General features: G+C 36.2%; 1 protein-coding gene across 7 annotated transcripts in view; it reads left to right on the top strand.

The window, feature by feature from the left end:
* LOC131434739 (protein furry) overlaps window positions 1-21,705 on the top strand; it is a 433,830-nt gene that overhangs the window by 49,158 nt on the left and 362,967 nt on the right. For 5 of the 7 annotated variants that reach the window (XM_058601816.1, XM_058601814.1, XM_058601813.1 and 2 more), the window contains exon 2: window positions 5,752-7,052. The exons of 1 other annotated variant lie outside the window; for it this stretch is intronic. In XM_058601816.1, the coding sequence (XP_058457799.1) occupies window positions 5,752-7,052 (1,301 nt within the window). The remainder of the gene's footprint in view (window positions 1-5,751; window positions 7,053-21,705) is intronic. One more of the 7 variants, XM_058601810.1, reaches the window with a different exon arrangement.

Raw genomic sequence — 21,705 nt, 5'->3', positions numbered from 1 at the left:
GATCAAAGAAAAGATTCTGGATTACCTACTCACATGTCCTTTGGGGAACATGAAGCATCAACGCCCGTCGATATTTGTCACTTATTTTCCAAACATTTGAGCAGTGTTTTCTCCGCTGAAACTTTGACGAATCAACAAATCCACATAGCAGCCAACAATGTTCCTCGCCGTTCTACGATTGTGTCTCATCCTACAATTACGACAGACATCGTCGAAAACGCTTGTCTTAAACTTAAACCATCTACTAACGCTGGACCTGATGGTGTACCGTCTTTCGCTCTGAAGAAATGTTCAAGAAGTCTTCTGATGCCATTGACTCTAATGTTCAATCTCTCTCTTAAACGCGGATTTTTTCCTGCTTCATGGAAGAACTCTTACCTTTTTCCTGTATATAAGAAAGGTGACAAAACGATTATTTCAAATTATCGAGGAATTGCTGCCCTCTGTGCTGTATCGAAACTATTTGAAATAATAATACTGAACTTCATCATCACTGCTCCAGCTATGTATCTGATACACAACATGGTTTCATGCCTAAACGGTCTACGTCCACGAATCTTGTGTCGTACACATCATACATCATTCGATCTATGCAAGCGCATCATCAAGTCGATGCCATTTACACTGATTTCTCGGCTGCTTTTGACAAAATGAATCACCAGATTCCAGTTGCCAAACTCGAAAGGCTTGGGTTCAACGGTTGCTTCCTCAAATGGCTTGAATCATATCTGACAGGTCGAAATATGACTGTGAAAATAGGAGACCACCATCACCATTCATTGCGAGCTCCGGAGTTCCACAAGGAAGCCACCTGGGACCGTTCATATTCTTATTATACCTCAACGACTTGAATTTTTCGCTGGAATGCATGAAGCTATCATTTGCCGATGATTTCAAATTGTTCCATCTCATCAAAGATTCTGAAGATCCCGCTTTCTTACTTACTCAGTTAGATGTATTCTATAACTGGTGCAATGTTAACAGGATGGTTCTAAACGCCTCAAAATGTTCCGTCATCTCATTCTCTCGCAAACGAAACACGATCACGTATGACTACTGTATTTCGACAGCGGTCTTGGAACGAGTTTCATCAATCAAGGATTTAGGAGTGTTATTAGATTCTAAGCTCAATTTCAAAGATCATATTGAGTATACTATATCTAAAGCTTCTAAGATGCTAGGACTTATGTTCCGCATTTCAATAAACTTCAACAACGTATACTGCCTGAAATCGCTTTATTGCGCTTTAGTCCGCTCTACCCTTGAGTACGCTGTCGTTGTTTGGGCACCATATTATCAAACCGATAAGCTGCGAATAGAAGCTGTTCAGCGGAAATTCGTCCGTTTTGCTTTGCGTCGTCTGCCATGGAGAGATGCAGCCAACCTTCCAAGCTACGAAAATCGTTGTAGACTCATCAACCTTGATTTGTTATCAGTTCGTCGGGATACTTCCAAAGCCATTTTTATTGCGGATTTGATCCAATCCCTTAATTGATTGTGTGGATCTTCTTCCACAGCTAAGCTTCAATATCCATCGTCGTAACTTGCGGGTAAACATTTTCTTCAGAATCCCTCGTGCTAGAACAAACTATGGATTTAATGAACCATTTGCTAGTATGTGTCGATCATTCAACGTTTGTTCAAATGTATTCGACTTTCATTTGTCCCGCAGCACTGTAAAAAACTTATTTTCAAGATTTTTCGCCAGCCAGCTTTCCTTATGAATCGAGGGTTGAATTATAGATATTTACAGAAGATAGCATGATAGATTAGTTTACGATAACGTGCAATATGTATCATTTGGATAAATGTAATCTGTTGGTACAAAAATAAATAAATAAATAAATAAATAAATAAATAAATAAATAAATAAATAACTAAATTATTTCATTAAGTCCATTGGAGTTCCAATTTATATTTTATTTTATGTTAGACTGTTTTCTCTTCCATGAGTTCAACCAAAAGTGATGAACTGATACAAACAAACCTGAAATAGTTATAAGATTATGTACAAAATAAATGTATTTTATTTAATGTAATTTATAATAGCAATTCGCTTGATAAAAACAGTGTTTAGATTAACAAATGAATACCATCATACTAATATGTTATTCGAAATGTATTAGGTTTAAAGTACTATGTATTGTGTATGCCACGGTGAAGGAAAACTTATGTATATTGCCTATTAAATAAACGTGTTTATGGGAAAAAAAGTAAAGAAGGTAACTTACAAAAAAAGAATACGTGTAACACTTCGTAACGCCTGTAGCTCACAAAAGAGTAACACACATAACACCTACAACTCACAAAAAACTTACGCAAAACTTAATGCATATAACGCTTCTAACTTACACATGAGTAACGATTGTAACGCTTCGTAACGTCATAACTCACAAAAAAAGGAACGCATGTAACGCTTCATAACGCCTATAACATATAAAAAAAAATCGCATGTAACGCTTCGTAACCCCTTTAAGTTACAAAAAGGTAACGCTTCGTAACGCTTCGCAATGTCTATAACTTACTAAAAAGTAACGCATATAACGCTTCGTAACGCCCAAAATTTTTCAAAATTAACTCATGTAACACTTGTAACTTACAAATAAGTATCGATTATAACGCTTCGTAACGTCATAAATTACAAAAAAGTAACGCATGTAACGCTACTTAACGCCTATGATGCACAAAATAGTAACACATGTAACGCTTCGTAACGCCTATAACTTACAAAACAGTATCGTTTGTAACGCTTCGTAACGCCTGTAATATACTGAAAAGTAACGCATGTAACGCTTCGTAACACCTACGATTTACAAAAGTGCGACGTATATAACCTTTTCGTAACTTCCTTAAAAGTAACGCGTCGTAACTCGTTTAGAGCAAGAATCTAACCCTCATATCGGTTTTAAACATTCATAAGCTCCACAAAATAACTCATATGATTTGTAATTAATCAATTTAAGAAAATTATCGTATGCATCGCTTCCTAGCTTCTTCAACATAACGTAACGCTTCCCATCTCACGTGAAACGTTTCGTCAAATGGAACATTTTTCCATATTGGGAACAGGTATAGCGTGATGGGTAAGTCGATGCCTTTTACGCAACCCGCCTAGATTCGATCCCCAACCCCGCAGTTTCTAGCCCGAAGAGGCGGATGACCTTAAGGTTAAAACCTCTATAATCGAAAAAAAAATTTTCCATAGGGCCTTTACTCAGGCGTTGACTCAGATAGACCTCAAAAAACTTCGTAACGTATATAGCTTCAAAAATTAAACTACTTTTCTATGTATTATTATTATTATTGTCATTTATTTTACCCCGGTTTCATCCTCCATTTTATGTGGTTCTGGCTCTGTCCTGCTTCGTAGGGCCTGCCGTTGGGAGCGGGTCTTTCCGCCGAAAGCCATTTCGCCGAAAGTCGTTTCGCCGAATGCCATTTCGCCGAAAGTCGTTTCGCCGAATAGGTCATTTCGCCGAAAGTCGTTTCGCCGAAGGGGTCATTTCGCCGAAAGGGTCATTTCGCCGAAAGGGTAATTTCGAATACATCAAATCATTTTTTTGTGTTATTATGCCTCCTGTATAACTGATGTGGCGCAGCCACATAACCGAAGCCAAGATGGCTCGGCGGCATAAAGCCGCCGAGGCGACGCCGGCTGAGTTGGCCGCCGACCCGCCGTCGGAAGCGGCGGCCTCTTGCATACAAACCTGTAACCGCCTCGTTTGCCCGGTCTACTCAAAACTAGGTTTCTTTACTTTAGTTAGGTCCGAACGAGCGGTAGCGAGGACGGACAGCACACGAATCAAATCGATGTGGCGAAGCCGCATTAGATATTTTTTATTCAGTAAACGGAAAATACCACATACATTTGCTTGGTAGATACCTATGGACTTGCTTTGATGATTAGTGGGTAATAGTCAACAAGTTTCTTTGGGAACTCCGTTCTGAGGTTCATGAATCAATCTTTATTCAAGAAGTACAATTGTAGATCAACAAAACGGGCGTTAAAGTTATCATCTTTAATTTGTCTTTATTTTAATACGATTCTCATTACGACTTTAAGACAAATGCAGGAATCGGCGAAATGACCCTTTCGGCGAAATGACTCTTTCGGCGAAATGGCTTTCGGCGAAATGACATTCGGCGAAGAGGCCCATTCGGCGAAATGACATTCGGCGAAATGACCCTTTCGGCGAAATGACTTTCGGCGAAACGGCTTTCGGCGAAACGGCTTTCGGCGAAATGGCTTTCGGCGACATGACCCTGATCCCCTGCCGCTGCGTGCTTAATCGGTAGTGGAGTTTTGACCATCACGTAACTCTCAAAACCTCTATCTCACGGTGTCATCTACAGAACCAACAGTCCCATAACATTTTTCAAACTTTTTTTCGTTTTTGTTTCTGATTTCGGGAGGGGCCAGAGTCCCTCGGGCCCTTCCTCTGGGTACGTGGCTAGAGATCATCCTATAGACTATAAAAATCAGTACATGTGTTATTTTCGTATTATAGAAAGGTTTGGACAGTGGTTCATGCCTTAATATATCTAGCAACATTGCTATGCTCGTGGTCGTAATATCATTCGACTTTCTTTTATTGTGCTATAACTGTTGATGTGAGTTATTTTCTTCATGATAGTTACTCAGTTTAGCATGAAGATTTGCTTAAGTAACAACCCATGTTCCAAAACTAACTCCAAAGACACAAAAAAGTCCTGTAAATTATTTTGTTTGCATAAAATATTCAAAACTATATGAGCCATTGATCGAATCTTGTGTCGGTTTTCCTTTAATAACTTTTTCTACAAATGTCGGATTGTTTTGCGGCTTTCGAAGATTTTCTTCCTCGTTAAATTTTCTACGAAAATAACACATGCACTGATTTTTAGAGTCTATGGGGCCATCTATGACCTCCAGCCGATTTTTTTTTGTAAAAAGCCAGTTTCCGCATACTAAATTCCATACAAACTTTAAACCTCTGTTTCACCGATCGAGCTAAAATTTTGCACAAAAAATGTTTGATGGAGCGAGAAAATGAAACTGTTTTTTTTCATATAACCGTGTCCCATCCTGATTACGCACCCATTTCTTACCAGACGATGCTTTTGGTGTCACTGATCGGTCTTTTACAGTACTATTACATACGGGTTTTTAGGTTTATTTGAATTATGGTATGATAAACGATTTCGTTCCGGCAGTGCTACACTGAACTGTTACACCAGCGGTATTGGTGCAGAAAAAGTATAGCTGTGCAATGTGGTGCTGCTGGCGAATGGTTTTAAACTGAACGATGAACTAAACTGTGTGTATGTGGTGACTATTCAGCTTTGCGTTTCGTCCTCATGACAGTTTTATCAGTTTTTTTTTCATGGAGCCACATTATTCTGATCAAAAGAAAACTGACGGACTGAACGATTAATTGAAGAACTGATCAGTTAACCGGATGAGACTGAGCTCGAGAGCTTCAGTAAAAAAACCGGACGTTTGGCCGGATGAACTGTTCAGTCACTTCAGTTAATCGTTCAGTTCACGAGAAACTGTCCGGAAAACTGAGCGTGTATGGGCCGCTTAAATCTTCTGGCAGTTCTCCTAAATCAAAAAGCCACTTATTGTTCTTCTTAGTTGATGACAAAATAAACAAATTCCGGTTAGTCCGGTCTCTGGTTTCCGGTTCCGGAATTACCGCAAATGTAGTTATATTAATCAATCATAGAAACTAGTCAATGCATCAACGTTCATTTCTTTTTTTTTTTCAGCAGACTCGCAATCCGGTCCTAGTGGAGACTACAACGCAAATGTAGTCAATCAGCAGAATCTGTCGTTGTCGGAGCCACCATCATTATCGGATGGTCATTCGTCGGTGGGTGGCTCTAGTGATTCGACCAGCATAGTAACCAATGTCCGCGGTTCCATTAATTTTACCAGCACACCGAAGCTAGGTGCCGAGAGGAATTCTAAAAACGGCTCTCAGCTTCAACTTGCATCTCAGCCAGGCAACGGTGCTGTTCCTGGATCCGGCCCGGGTGGAGGGTCAAGCAATGTAGAAGGAAATCAGGTGGATGAAGGTGACACGATTACAATAGTTGAAAATCCTGCAGAGGTTGAGTCGGTAAAGTCACCCGTTATTACAACCAATTCGTCTGTAAGGCTGAGCTTGCTTCCATGGAATACACATAATAGGGCTGCGGTTGTTCATACCAGCGCTTCCGTTGCGATCGACATGATGGCTGCTTTCGATGGGACAATGAGACCTGGTGAAATAGTTATGCGAACCTTGTTCGCTGATTTTACTGTCCAAGCGGAGAAAAAGATTGAAATAGTTATGCTGGAAAGTTCGGATAAAAATTTAGCCAAATTACTACAGCGGGGAGAAGATAGTCAGTTTGATCAACTTTTGCAGGCACTTGGCTCAGTTGCAGAACATTGTTTACCATCACTCTTGAAGGCCCTGCTAGCTTGGCATAGACATCAGATCTGTGACGGCGATATCAAACGAGACTACAAACGATTAGAGACTGAACGACAGCCAATTGCATCTAAATCGAGCAATGATTTAGAGTTTCAACTCCAACGACGAGAAGCCGCAGTTGAATTCATTTTCTGCTTGGCTCTGATTGAAATTCTAAGACAATTTTCATTCCATCCGGGTCATGACGATATCGTGAAAAACATTGAAAATCTTGCCTTTCGTCAGTTCAAGTACAAAGAAGGAGTGCAGGCATCTCCAAATGCACAGTACAACCATATGATTGCGGATCTGTATGCCGAGGTGATCGGTGTGCTGGCACAAAGTCGTTTCGCCTCGGTGAGAAAACGGTTCATGACGGAGCTGAAGGAACTTCGCAGTAAGGAACCGAGTCCACATGCAACGCACAGTATTATAAGTTTATTGATGGGAATGAAGTTCTTCCGTGTCAAGATGGCTCCGATCGAGGAGTTTGAGGCATCGTTTCAGTTTATGCATGAATGCGCGCAGTATTTTTTGGAAGTCAAGGATAAAGATATCAAACATGCGATGGCTGGCCTATTCGTGGAAATTCTGGTTCCAGTGGCTGCGGTAAGTGTTGAGTGATTATTTTGATATCTGAATTGTGTCACAAAAGCGGAGTTGTGTATTAAATGGACGTGGAAATTGATCTGTTAAGTGAAACATTTTCCTAGAGTTAACATGACGGAACTAACATGAATACATTTAAAGGATAAGTACCCCTCCAGCTTCCCGTTATTTTTCGAATAGTAAAAAAAATTGTTTTTGGTAGTTTAGCATTAGGTTCAGAACATGTTGATCAATTTCCATACGTTTCAAAATATGTTATTAATTACTTAATTATTTTTTTTAATTTTGTGCTTAAATTTTTAGTAAATCTAGTTTGAATAACTGATATAAAATAGAATAGAATCATAGACATGAATATTTTGGTATGTTTCAAGAATCCGTTATGAATTTCGAGTCAAAAATTTTGTGTTCGTATAAGCTCCACTTTTTCGTCCGGTTTGGGCACTGGATCACACTGGCACAATCACTGGATTCAGTACGACGTACACTTTTAAAAACAATCACCAGACCGTCGTTACGATGCACAGAAATCAGACATACTAAAAAAAATCAGATAATTTAAAAAAAACAGTAGAAAAGTTACACGTTTTGACATGAACTCGATTGACACCAAACTGAATTGACTAAGCGTCGTCCAGCTAACTGACGTCTATCTGTCACATATAAGCGCGTTTACAAAGTCGATCGCTTGATCGAAATAATTGCTGGGTTATAATAATGAATAAAACTTGAATGCTATTTCAAGCATAAAAAAATAGCGGAAAAAAATTAAAAAATAGCATTTTTAGGTTTAAAATGTCAGTATAAAGTAGTAATCCGTGTAAATACACATGGTTTGCTATACTGAAAACGTATTTCAAGTTAAAAGTTTCATCCACATCGGAGTATGTCTGATGACTTACCCATTACTGGGATTGCTCAAATGTTTGCGGGTTTTTACTACTACCAGAAGGGACATCACTATTGGGTTGTTTAAACTGTTTATTGCGGGACTACACAACAATTGTCAACATCATTGATAATTTGTATCTATGTGAGATATACTTTTGAAAATAATGCTCGAAGAATTTTGGAAAAGAACGTTTAGTTTGTACGTTGACATTGGTGACGAGATGTGCGGAACAAGGTCATCCAGAATTTTCCTCGCATACGAAGAATCAGCAAAATTTCGACGAAAATGATTGCAAAGCGACGAAAATGACGGCAAACGAAAAGTTAAAATCGGTTCGATACTGAGTCTGGTTGTGTGAAGGAGCTTTATTAAATATGGACACACATATTGAAGAGTGGAACTCCGATAAAAATCACTTCCCCTTGTGCAAGGCGAACGGCGTATAACATAAATTTGCAGAAGATCTTCTTACTGATAAGCACAGCAACCTTCTCTAACGAACCGCACAGTGTGCAAGTTAATTCAATACTAGCTCTATTTTTGTTTATTAAATTTTGAAGGTACACTGAATTGGGAATCTTCTAAGCTCAAAACCTATCCAGACCGAAAAGCAAAACAACAAAAAGTAATAATAACTCGTTGAAGACAGCTTTATTAGCAACTTATTGCGGAATATCCGTGTTTTTGTTAGATGAAATATATTGCTGTAACATTTAACTTAGTTAGGATATAATAGAGAAGATATTCCTGAATTTCTGAATCTCGAATATAAATTTGAATATTCTGAAAATAATGTTCGTAAGACAAGTGCTGAGCTCCTCAGGTTTTCTCAGTCACTGCTTCAACCAACACACAGTGGGGAAAAACAATCAAGAACGCGGCATTGCTAAATAATTTCATAAAAACTTAAGCAAATATTTTCAAAGCTAGTATTTCTTATGCAAAACTTACCGTAGAATCGATTGATGATAGTTAGAAAATCCGCAAAATTCACTATCATACCCGTTTTGCTCCAATTTCTCTATTTTTCTGATTTTACTTCGAAGACTTACTGTGAAACTGAAAAAATGAATTCGACTAATCGGAAGGTACTTCTGACGTAATAAGTTCATAAGTTCGATAAATTTATTGTTCTTAAAAAGATCGACCGCAAATAACTGTTCTGTTTCACCCCAAATCATCTTCTTCCATGAATTTACACAAAATAAGTTCTACTGATCGTTATTTGGACCAATTATGGATGAACAAGACAGTTCTATGTTTCACATATAACCTCAAAAAATAGTTAACAGATACTTTACATGATCGTAGGAATCGTGCTACATCGTTTTGCTCCTATTTTCGCACAAAAATAATTTTACGTTGAATTCAGATTTACAATTCCGAAGCAGATCCAATATGACCTATGATAATATTAGGCCATATTACGTAGAAAACTTCAGTGATACACATTATGGGAATGACATTACTAGCCCGTTTAACCCTTTTTACCCGAATTTTTTTTATAAGTTGTATCTATGGGTGAACTTTCTTTCGCATTCCGATAGGAGGCTAAGAGCGGTTGATGAAAATCGATTGATATTACGAAGCAAGCCCTAAAAAGTAAAGTACAAATAGGTTGAATGACCGCACGAATCTTGTTATACCGTTTTACCCCATCTGTTTTCATAAGTCGTATTCTGGATCATTGAAGTTTTCTAAGTAATATGGACCAATTTGATAGTTCTTATTGGGTCTGCTTCTGGATTGTAGATCAATATTTATGAAAACTCAGTTAAAGAATAAATTGGGTTAACACGGTATAACAAGATACGTGCGGTTATTGAACCTATTTTTACTATACTTTTTAAGGGCTTTTTCTGTAATATCAATCAATTTTAATTAACCGCAATCAGCCTTCTTTCGGTATGCGAAAGAAAGTTTAACCAGAAATACGACTTTTGAAATAAATTGAGGTAAAACGGGTTAAAAAACTACTACTTTCACTCCCATTGTAAATAATTGGATCACAGATGTTTTGTACGTAAAATGGACCAATATAGATAGATCGTATTGGTTCTGTTTTGGATAGTAGATCATATTTCAACTGAATACCAGAACTAGAAAAGTAATGGGGTAAAACGGTACAATGAGTTTGCTGCTGTCATGAAAGCTATATGCAATCGATTTGTTTGACTTTTATACATCAGATACACTTTTTTCACTCTTCTGCAAGTACTTCTGTTTTATGTTATATAATTAAGCTTGAATACAATGCAGTACAAAAAGGGATCTTGGGGTATAATGAACATGACAGTGTTTCGTGCAGTTCTTCTAAATACATGGAATCGATTTTACTGTCCATTTTACACTAAAAAGTGCTTTGTGGTCATCTGTATCATGCCTCCAAAAAAATCGTCGGGTTTTTGGTCTATTTTTTCCACTATGCAACAGTTTATTACTGTTTCTAACTAAACATTCAAGTATGGTATGAATCACGTTCTCAAAGGTTGTTGTAATTTACCAAATCATCCTTAGCTTTTTCGGAGTAAGTGATACAGATCAAAGGTGGAAGGAAACTTTAAAAAACCTGATAAAAAGTGTCGAGTTGACAAGCAATAACCACTGGAAACCTGATCAGCAAATAATAATAAGTACTTTGATGGACATAAGTATTTGTCATTTACACGCTATCGGCTTTTCGATCACTTTATTCATATTAAATAAAATTAAATATGGTATGAAATGAAAAATTGCTTCACCTGACATACAGACATTACTTCACGTGATTTACAGATAGGGGAGACCGGGGCGAAAATGGAAAATAATACTTTCACTTGGAATGTTATATACTGTTGGAAAGCTACAAACTTTAGTTACAAAACGCACTCGGGTAGAATTCCGATTCTGCTAATGAGCAAAATGAGTCATAACTTCAGAAAAAGAGTGTGTTTTCATGTTATGATTATACACCATGATCAGAAGTTCTCGGATCATGAACAGTTTGGTCTTTTTTGGCTGAAACTGAAGTGTAACACACATTGCATTCGTGGATATAACTTGAGGGGTATTGATGTTATCATGGCCTTCTTTGCAGTATAAATTTAGTCGTCATGTCTAAAAAAATGAAATCATTTCAAATGAAAGGCTGAATGCATAAACCGCATAGGTGCTCCGTAGATTGGCAAACCCACTGAAGTATTTTTGAGTGCAATACCCGCAATAAAAATGTTTAGTGCAAAAACCGGACTCGAATTTAGGAATTCAAAAATCGCCTTAAAACACTTTTTGCCAAATCCGTGCAACAAACATTGATCAAAAAACGAATAAAAAGTAAGCCGGTTCTTTCAAAACAAATATTTAGATTGAGTTTCCAAACTAAGTTGCACATCTCCGATTTTTTCATTCAGCCGAAATGAAATTGTATTATGCGCGCTTGCTATATGTATGATTCAAACATTTCACCAGAAATTTTGACTTTAACTAATGTTTTAAATGCTATGTTTTCGAATAGCTTTATAGCGAGCCTCTTCTAAAGATTATTATTAATTCATATATTTTGAATAATCTTCAGCAGAGCTTAAAATTGTCACGCATTCTCAATGAAAGAAACCATTCCAACAGTCTCATTTTCTATGTTTTACTGTCTCATTCGTAAATGACCGACACCAGAACAAACGAAAGAGACGAAGCATTTTCGTTTCTTATCGAAAAAAGGAGAGAGAATATTTGCCAACGTCACTCTTTCCTCTGTGACAAGACGAAACCAAACTAACGTCTTCAGGTAGCAACAGCAGAATTTCAACTCTCATTCTTTCATCGATGTATTGAAAATCTGTGACACTTGGCTATTAAAAGTGACTGAAATACGGTAAATCGAAGTAATTACATCCCAGAACTTCTTTGGAAACCAAAACTACTACAAATTCGAGCACCAACAGCTAAAACTTATTGTGAAACCTTTTTCTGTCGTTTTCAATTCTCACAGCTTTGGTTGAATATCGACACTGCATACTATAGGATTTTCACTGAAAAGTGCAAATGACTGAAAGGGCAAATGAAAGAAAAAACACAATTTTGAAACTACTGTCCCGCTTATGTCATTGACTGGACATGGATTTCGTTCTCATAGTCTGCAAGCAAAGCTGAGAGAGACAGTAATTTCTTGTCATTTTCGTCTATTTTTCAGTCAATGAAAATGACTTTTATTAGCTCTGATCTTCAGTATTAAAATGTTGTCGTTTTGATCAACGACGTAAAAACACTGTGCTCTCTAAACAGTTATTTGTTTATTACTCTGAGTATTTATTCATAATTTTTTGCACAGATATTAGAGAATCTAGTTATACTTCAAAGATATTTCATACTAAAATCTTGCCAATCTTTCTGTTGGAAACAACTGTATACCTCTTTTGTTTTTCCGATGAAGCGCTTGGAAAATAATTTTATACACAAATAAACTATACCTTTTTAATAAATTAATTTATGTGGATGTAGACATTTCTATGAACATTAATCCAAGTAGTTAGGCGAGAACTTTTTTTTATTTTTTACTAGTTAGTGCTCAAATTTCGTGATTGAATATATTCTACGGTTTTTTATTGCTATCGAAATGTTATACTAACAATATCAAAAATACGAAAATGATTTCAGCTGTATTTATTCAAAACATTACTTTAGTGTTGGCCAAATAAAAGATATAACCGTACTTAGTCCGTTCGTGATCTTATATGATGTCAACTTTCTATCAGTAAGTTTATCAAAAGACACAATCAATTTCGAAATATTTCTCAGACTGAAGTACACATTTTTAGCAGTGCTTTTATTCCAATACCTGAATTTTTTACCAATCTATCTATCACATTGTCACTTTATTCGGAAGGTTCAAAGTGATATCCGGTTTGAAAAGTCGAGTTACGATTTTCGAATAAAATGCTTTCCGCAACAACACTGATGGATTTTCATGGTTGAAGAGCTCATGGTTCGAATCGTTTTGTTCATCAAAATAAGACTAAAGTGGTCATTTTCGCTTCTTTCCGATTTTGCCAAGTGAGGAAACATTATTTTATCATAAAAATCACTAGTAAAATTCGATTCAGCGTTCCGGGAAATATATTCTACAACCCAAAAATTCTGGAACAAGAAAATTTTACTTTTGACGAAAAAAGCGACACTTTCGCACTCACCGACTACCGAGCTTCAGCTGAGTGGACGGCATGTCAAAACTGGAAGCTAATGCTAGGGTACACGTACAGAGGACTTTGGCGGATGGGATGTGACATTTGGTGTTCGAATTATTTGCGAGTGGCCGTTTTTAGCCAGAAGTACGGTTTTGTGTTTGATTCCTAATACTAGAGTGCCTACAATCAGAGTGACGACTTACCATCCGTAATGTTGGCAATAATGCAAAACATTCTATCCAAAATGTTAGCAGTTTCGTTAGCTTTAAATTGTATTTGACAGATCATTTGTTCGTTTGGAACAAATCTGTCATTCCAAACGTTATAGGCACTAATACCAACAAATCTTCAAAGTTCTGATAAGAACTCATCCGTGTTTGTCGAACGTATTGCAAATATTCTGTCTCATCTGTCTAGAGTCTGAGGCACATTTTATCTCAATTGGGTGGCTTTCTATTTGTCATTGTTCCAATAAATTGTTAGGTGCGAGCTGTTCTTCTGCTTTCTTAATCGAACAAATGAGGAACCTTGCTCTCCGTGCTCAGTCGATAGTTTAGAATTTATTTCAAATCATATAAAATGTTTACTGACTAATAGATCTGGTAATTGAGATATGGATTAGTTGATTGAAGTCAAACAGAGGGATGAATATAATGCTCTTAGACGTGCAGGAGCTTATGGGATTAGTGTTCTGCTACCCATGTTTGAAACTGTCATAGCAATGTTATCGATTATTAAAGAGGTTAGTATGTCATTGTTAAAGGAACTCCATATGATGCCGGTATGGGTATGGCTCTTTCGCTTTTGATAAATTGTAGAGTAATCAACTCCTAGCATCTTCGTGGAAGTCTTTCATCTTTGGTGCTATTTGGCAAACCGTATTTTACTTTCGTGATATATGAGAAAAAACTGGATTTTGAGTCTGGCCTTTCTTCCTTCATATGAGCAAAAAACTTCAAATGGAATGAATTTTAACGCATCACTCGACTTATTGAGTGACTGTAACTAATGTCATTTTCGCTTGAGAAAACTGAAACTGACCCACGGTAGTTTCATCGAACACTTTTCACTAAACTGTGTTGGGTTCGCACTTAGCAACGGGGTTTGAGTAAACCTGATATAAAAACCAGGTTTGATACTGACTCGATTTTCAGTTCAACAACGTTTCGAACTTAAAACTAGCTTCAAACAAATGGTTTGACAGCAGTTAAGGTGGAAACTGGGTTAGGTTTGGCATCAAGCGAAAACGGCATTACTAAGACTTTTTTTCCAAACATTTTGTCAATTCATTCATCAATGCATTCTCCTTCAAGAGCAATACAATCATTCAAACGCCTCTCTAACTTCTCGACTTCGTGCTTGTAGCAGGATTTGTCTCAAAATAGTTTTTGTCTCACATTTAGCAATAGCTTTTTTTTTGAGATCAGCGATTAGCCAGTAGCCACTGGGAGGTACTATACGGTGGAAACAATTCGAATTGTGATTCGTTCTTTTCTTCGACATATGAGGTCATTTTCCCTTGTTTGTCCTTTCTCAAGATAGTCGATGAAGATTATACCATGTGCATAAGAAATACTAAAGTCATTACCTTCTCAGCCGATTGTTGTGCCTTTTGACGCTTCGGACGCAACTGGTTCACCGGTTGCAGTTCCTTTCAGATGATGATTGTTGTAATTTCGAAGTGAAGTGATTTAACCATGTTTCATCCATGGTCACATGTCGACGTAAAAATTTGGATTTATTACTTGTAAATATGGACAAACACTGCTCTGAATCATCAACATGTTATTGTTTTTGATCGACTGTGACTGTGAGCGGCACCTACTTTGAAAAGAGCTTTCTTATTTTACAATGTCGATGTATAATTGTAAACACACTGCCTTCTGATATCTTCTATCAATTTCAATTTACAATTAGATTTAACCAATTTGTGAACTTATTTTAGGTTTTCTGAAGTAACCACTACATTTGAAAAACCAGAACGCTCACCATTAACGATGTCTGTACGACCACGTTTAAATTCAGTAAACCAATAACAAATTATTCTTTTCGATAGAGTAGAGTCCGGATAACTTTTTTGACGTCATTGCTAAACTTGAACAGTACTTTTATTCTTGTAAATGTAAATAAGTAAATTAACACACGAAATTGTTTCAAATCCATTGTTTTGAAAATGGCAAACTTAGCTTTACTTAAACGGCTGTCACTTTTTATGATAAATCGAAATATCATGAAATTTCACACGTAGTCTTTTGAAGGTTGGTAACGTCATCTTTGTGTCAGTCACACGACTTATTGAGTGATATGCTATCATTATCGCTTACGGTCGTACTAATGCTGGGACCTTAGTCGGCAGTCTATATACTTTACCACTATCAAAGCAATTTGATTTGGGGTAGAGTTTCTCATTGTTATTCGCGAAAATGGTTTAATACAATCCTTCAATAATATCACCAAAATCAAATCAGTCCTCTAGCGTCAGAGTTGCATTATAAACTTGTTTGAAATTGACACTCATGGCGATAGATTGTCTTGTGTTAGTTGTTTGCTATGAAATTTTTTGCCATCACTCGAACAGTAATTCGGGGAAAAAACGTGATTGATTAACACCCGCGTTCAGAAGGCCAATTTCAGAGCACTTCATCACCTCGGAACGAACCGCTTTATAAAAACGATAAAGCTAAAAATCCAATTAAGGCGAAATAACCAACTAACAGCCGTAAATAATGGAAGCCGGAAAGTTAAAAAAAGGAAAAGCATGTATACAACTTGTCCCATTGACCATTGATGACCGTTGTTTTTTGGTTAACATTGATCTGAAGTCGTCAGTTCTAACTGACGTATTTTACCACATAAGACTACGCAAAGTTCATATCAGACAGAGTCAAACAACTTATATGTTTTTCGTTCTCATAACTACATCCTCAGAGAATAATACGGCAAAGCAAATCCTTGGTATTACATTCCTTTTGTGGAATTTGAACTCCTGTTTCAACAGATTTAGCAGCCGATTCACAGCGTACAGAACCTAGTGCTACGATTCTACTGACCTTCCAGGACAAGGCTCGAACATATGACAACTGGCTTGTAAGGCCAGCATCCTATGCATTGAACCGCCATTCCGCGCAAAAAATACAGTGTGGGTATGAATGATGACAAATTTGAACATGTTCGAATTTGAGTATTTACTACATGCCATATCTACACTGAAAACTACTAAATAGTAAACTTGTTTAGAAATTTTTAGTTCTTTCGTATTCTTCACTCTTTCCATTGCTGATAGGAAACAAATTTCAAAAGCATCCAATTTCCGGATATGAAATTAGGTTAAAAACATTCAAACCCTAGTTAACATGTCATGTTAGAACTCATTTGCATTGTTGATAGCAAAAAATGATTTTTTGACTAACTTATATATGGCGTTTTTCATTGAAAAACTCTGGTTTTGCACTTTCGAGCAGAAATAACAATAAAACACCATCAAAAACTTCGACTTCTGCTCGAAGGTGAAAATCCAGAGCAATCCACGCCACCAGTGTTTTCCAATGAAAAACGGAAATAGAAAGGCTATGTAATCATTGTGAAAATCGATTTTTTAAGCGATGTTCGGAGGACCGAATGTTATATACCTACCATTCGATTCAGCTCGCGAACTGAGCAAGTGCCTATTTTCACTCAATTTTTTCGGGGATGGCTGAACCGATTTTCACAAACTCAAATTCAAATAAAATTTGAATGATTTTATACAAAATTTCGGATTTACAGGGTGATGTGCACCAAAAAAATGAAAATAATGTCACTCAATTTTCGCGAAGTTCTGAATTTGAACCTATTTGCACAAACTTTAAATAAAACATCTTACGGTCATATACAAAGTTCCTAAATTTCATTTGGATTCCACTTCCGGTTGCACCAAAAGAATGAAAATAATTTCAATAACTTTTTTCAAAGATGACCTAATTGATTTTTACCATCTTAGATTCAACTGAGAGGTCTTCAGGAGCCACACGATTATTTCGATTTTGATTCAGATCCAAATTCCTGTTCCGAAGATAGGGTGGCTTAGAGTAAGATGTCAATTTCAAATTATTTTTTCATAAGTAACCATGTGATGAGTAGCGATTTTTTTTAATTTGCTGATAAGTTTCTGTAGCTTGAAGATCAAGATAGTCTAGGTCCAAATAGGCCCATATCGAATTTTCTTAAAATCAAACTTAAATTAACGGATAGTCCCATAATAATATCCAAGTCTGACTTCCGGTTCTTACTTTACAAGGTGATAAATTTTCAAAATTTCAAACCATTCGAACTGTGTTTTGGTTATATTGGACCCGTCATTTATTTCAAACCGCCATTTATATCGAAGGCGCATAAAATTTGGAAATTCTTTTAAATTGGGGCTAAAACCTTTTTCAGTTTATAGTTTATATTATCTGATGGATGAATGATCTGGATTTCACTATACCGGTATCCAGTTTTAGGTTCCAGAAATACCGAAAATAGTGGTCAACATCATTGAAATGGAGCTCACTTAATTTTCTCACATATGATTGAATCGATTTTCACTAACTAAAATTCAAAGGTAGTGTATAAATGTTGTAGTACTATAAAAAAGAAGTCATCAAAACATTTTTATATCGCAGTAATTAGATGGATCCTACTGTAATATATAGGAGATAATGAATAATATGAGAAAGGCATCATTACACCATTAGGTGTATTAAAACAGATTCAGGGTGGCAAGTGACCGGGAAAATCGGGAAAACCGGGAAAAAGTCGGGAATTTCGTTTCACCGGGGAAAACCGGGTAAAAATCGGGAATTTTAGTGCAAATCCGGGAAAAAAATTATTATTACCCCTAATCTTAGTAAAGATTTTCAGTATCATGATTTTCTTGATCAAACAAATGAAAAGTTGGAGGCAATACTCCATCATATGTTTGAGTGAGAAGTTCAGTAAAACTTTTGAAACATCGTATTGTCCCACACAGGTTTTATGGTACACAATCCATTGGAGATGGGGCCAACATCTCATGTTTCGTTCAACAATTTTTGTAAGGATTTAGCAGCAATTTTTAATGGATCAGAAAGCATCAAAGCTTTCTTAGTTGTTATCAACAACAGCACATCGAACGGATGCTTTTGCTGGATTTCTATTAAATTTCAGAACAAATTTGCATAATATGATTGCAAATGAAATGTTAGGTAACATGTTTAAAAAATTATGGAAAATTCTTAGGATCCTTCGTGTTTTTGAGTGGGTTAATGATTGTCCGAATTTCATCATAATTTGTCTTAATAATGTCATCTTGAGACAATACTTGTGTTGTAATCTTGGTATTGATTTCAATAGGATTCACAAAATATAAAAAGCTGTCGACTTTGACCTTGTCCACCGTTTGCAACGAGTATTTGATTTCCTTCTTTGAGAGCTGAAATTGGTTTCTGAGAGTTTGTGATAAACCTTAGAAAGGTTTAGAAGACGGTCTGATTTGTTCAGTGAATGTTTAATGTTTAACTTATATTAAACATCATTACCTATGGATTTCATAGTTGGATCACAAGAATTTAGATCATCTCAGTACCTAGAGGCATAGATTGTAGTTGTTTTTCCAGAGCGACAAGACCATTTTAACAATTTTAGAAGGATTTAGTTCTGTTTCACCAAAATTCAATTTTGAAAGAATACCTTATATGTTGTTAGATGGAATCGGGAGTAGAATTGTTTCTTGTTCGTTTTTAACCTTAGGTATACTTTTTTTAGAGTATACTAGGCTAATATAGTATTGGAATACACTAGAGATGGGTAATCCGTTCACGAACAGTTCAACGAGTTATTTCTCCTCGAAGAGTGAGTGACTTAGGGTTCTTTATTCAAGAATGATAGTTCTTTATATAGAAATGAATGTAATCTAATTCTTTAAGGATGTATACAAGTTAGTTGCGTTGTAAAGAACGGTTTTGCCCATCTCTAGAATACACTCCTAGTATGAATTCTAAGAGTCTTAGGAACTACTGATTTTCCAGATAGCCTTCATAAGACTCATTTAGTAGTAGTCTTAACAAATACTGAATCGTTCGGAAAATCACAATTTCAATTTTAATTATAAGACTTCAAATTTAATTCCTAATTATTTGGCTTTCAAATGCCTTATGGTATTTCTGGCAACCTATAAAACACAAACAATAATTTGAGGTAAAAGCTGCACTTAAGATCATTATTAGAAAGAGAATGGAGTCTGGATAAAATAGGTTAATTTTTCAACAAAATTGCACGAATGTTAATGCTGTATGCCTTCGTGAAATGCAAGATTTATCACTTTTATCATACGAACTGATTCGAATGGTATTCGACACTCAGCCCTGCGGGCCTTGGTTCCAAAATCGGTTTTCACAGTAATTGCATAACTTATCTGTATGAGAAAGCCAAGAAAGACTTCTTGCCATTGTTATGTGCACTTGGCATAATGAATATTTCCTATTTCTAAATCGAGATACTACTCGAAAAAATACTTTTTTTTCAACTCTCGATGTTCTTTTGGATATGAGATTTATTTAGAAATATTCTAAAAAAATACTACCTGTTCTAAAAACCGGGAATTTTTTGTCTCGCACACCGGGAAAACCGGGAAAAAACCGGGACATTGAAATCGGCAATTCACTTGTCACCCTGCAGATTTGTCTGGAGTTATTGACTTTCATAAACTCTCAACGAACATTCTACAAAAAATGCTGTATCCAACCTTGATCCTTATCCAGCATCGATGGAACAGATGCCAGCACAGCGAACAAGTAACGAGGCACCCAACTAATATCGAACAAAATTAACGAACTGGGACATGATTTAAGATCGAAGCGAAAGGTGTGCGAAATAATATTTCATTCTCCAGCTGTATATTTAGACGACCGATTTTCGCTAGAAACTTGAACCAATAAAATATAGCTTCATTGAGAAAATGTTAATAAGAATGGGATTTAGTATGATATTTATTGATGAATGCTGAATGAATTAAATTTGTCACCCAATTTTCGGTCGAAGAAGGAAATTTAGTTACTTTTTAATATTAATACTTCCATTAATGGGTATTTCGTTTGTTCTGCTATTTTTGACTTGAAATGGCGCTTCAAGTTCCAGAATCATATTTCTTTGAATATGACAGGTGTATGGAATCAATGACAGCATTTATAAAATCGCAATATAATTAGATGAAATAAATATACGATTGATGCACTTTTAATTTCAGTACCAACATGTGATTAGGGCATATCGTACGACAGGCTCTTTTGAAAGTTCCGAAAAAGGCACATTAATCGAGTTTTAAGCATAGCATTCAAGCATATTACACATAATTTCGCAGATGGATTGATTGATTGTGTACATGAAACCTATAGAGCCGAGCAATGAGCATTATATTTTGTAACATTCGACTTTTTTTAGCGACTGGGTGAATTAACTGCTCGTGCAACAAGTGCGTCTTTAATATAGTATCGAGATTAAAAAAAAAATATTCGAGCTTGATTCTGATTCAGCCGGATGAAGAAGTCTGCAATGTCACATAGTAAACAGGATGAACAAAACTTCATTGATCGTTTACTGGGCTTATATGCGGTTCGTCTGCATGTGAATGGCGTTTTGTAGCTTGGGAAAGATATGTAGGATTTTAAGTACTATAAGAACACTTAGGCGATATTCTGTGCACTAGTTAGATTTACAGCCAGTTCACTTGCAAAAAGGAATTTACGTGCGAATCATCACCATTTGTCAAGAACAATCTTTACGTGAACAGCATTGCGATTTCAACGATAATTGGATTGCTTTTATGTTTATTCTTCCAAGTAACTAGGGAGGGTGGTTATGCTAAGTAATTAGGCTACGTTTTGTCGAGGAAACATTTAATTCTGGAAGGAAAGGAATGTAGAATGTTTTGAAATCGAAGATTGTCACTGTCACTAGAACGGCAGATTGTTTTTTTTGACAAATTGGTTTATCTGCTTTGGGGATCTTTTGTCAAATCTTTTTCTACGTCGTTGTATATCGAATAGGTACGTTGCAAGCAGTAATTGAATTCTCTGCTATCTCTCGCCTCTTCGTGTCTCGGGTCAGTAAAACTCAGATAAATCCAGGTGAGCTACATTAAAGGAGAACGTCTTGTGTAAAATACAAATACCATTTGATTGTAAGAATGTTAGAAGTGATGACTGAACACAATACATTTAAATAAGTAAAAATGTTAGTTGGGGGATCGAAGCAGAAAAGAAAACATTAAATGTTTCGTCTTATTTTCCATTCAATGCATGAGATTATATAAGAACAAACTGAAAGTTGATTTTCAGGCTGTTCCTACAATTGCAATTAATAAGACATTACGGTTGAAACGGATCTTTTCCAAAATCAACAATACCAGGAGATTGGAGGTGAATTTTATCAGAACATTGAGTAATTACCCAGAGTTAATTAATTTCATCGTGTCTAGCTTACCTCCCCGCGGGTTGCAACGTTTATTTATGAAATTTACTTTAGTTGAGTTCTATGTTTATGGTATTTGAAGAGATGTTTCGTTAATAGTCGATAGGTTTTACAAATATCTTTTCGGTTGTTAATG

This window comes from Malaya genurostris, chromosome 3 (assembly GCF_030247185.1).
Source record: "Malaya genurostris strain Urasoe2022 chromosome 3, Malgen_1.1, whole genome shotgun sequence".
NCBI classification, from domain to species: domain Eukaryota; kingdom Metazoa; phylum Arthropoda; class Insecta; order Diptera; family Culicidae; genus Malaya; species Malaya genurostris.
Note: the sequence above shows the minus strand (reverse complement) of the source record. Positions and strands in the feature narration are given on the sequence as shown.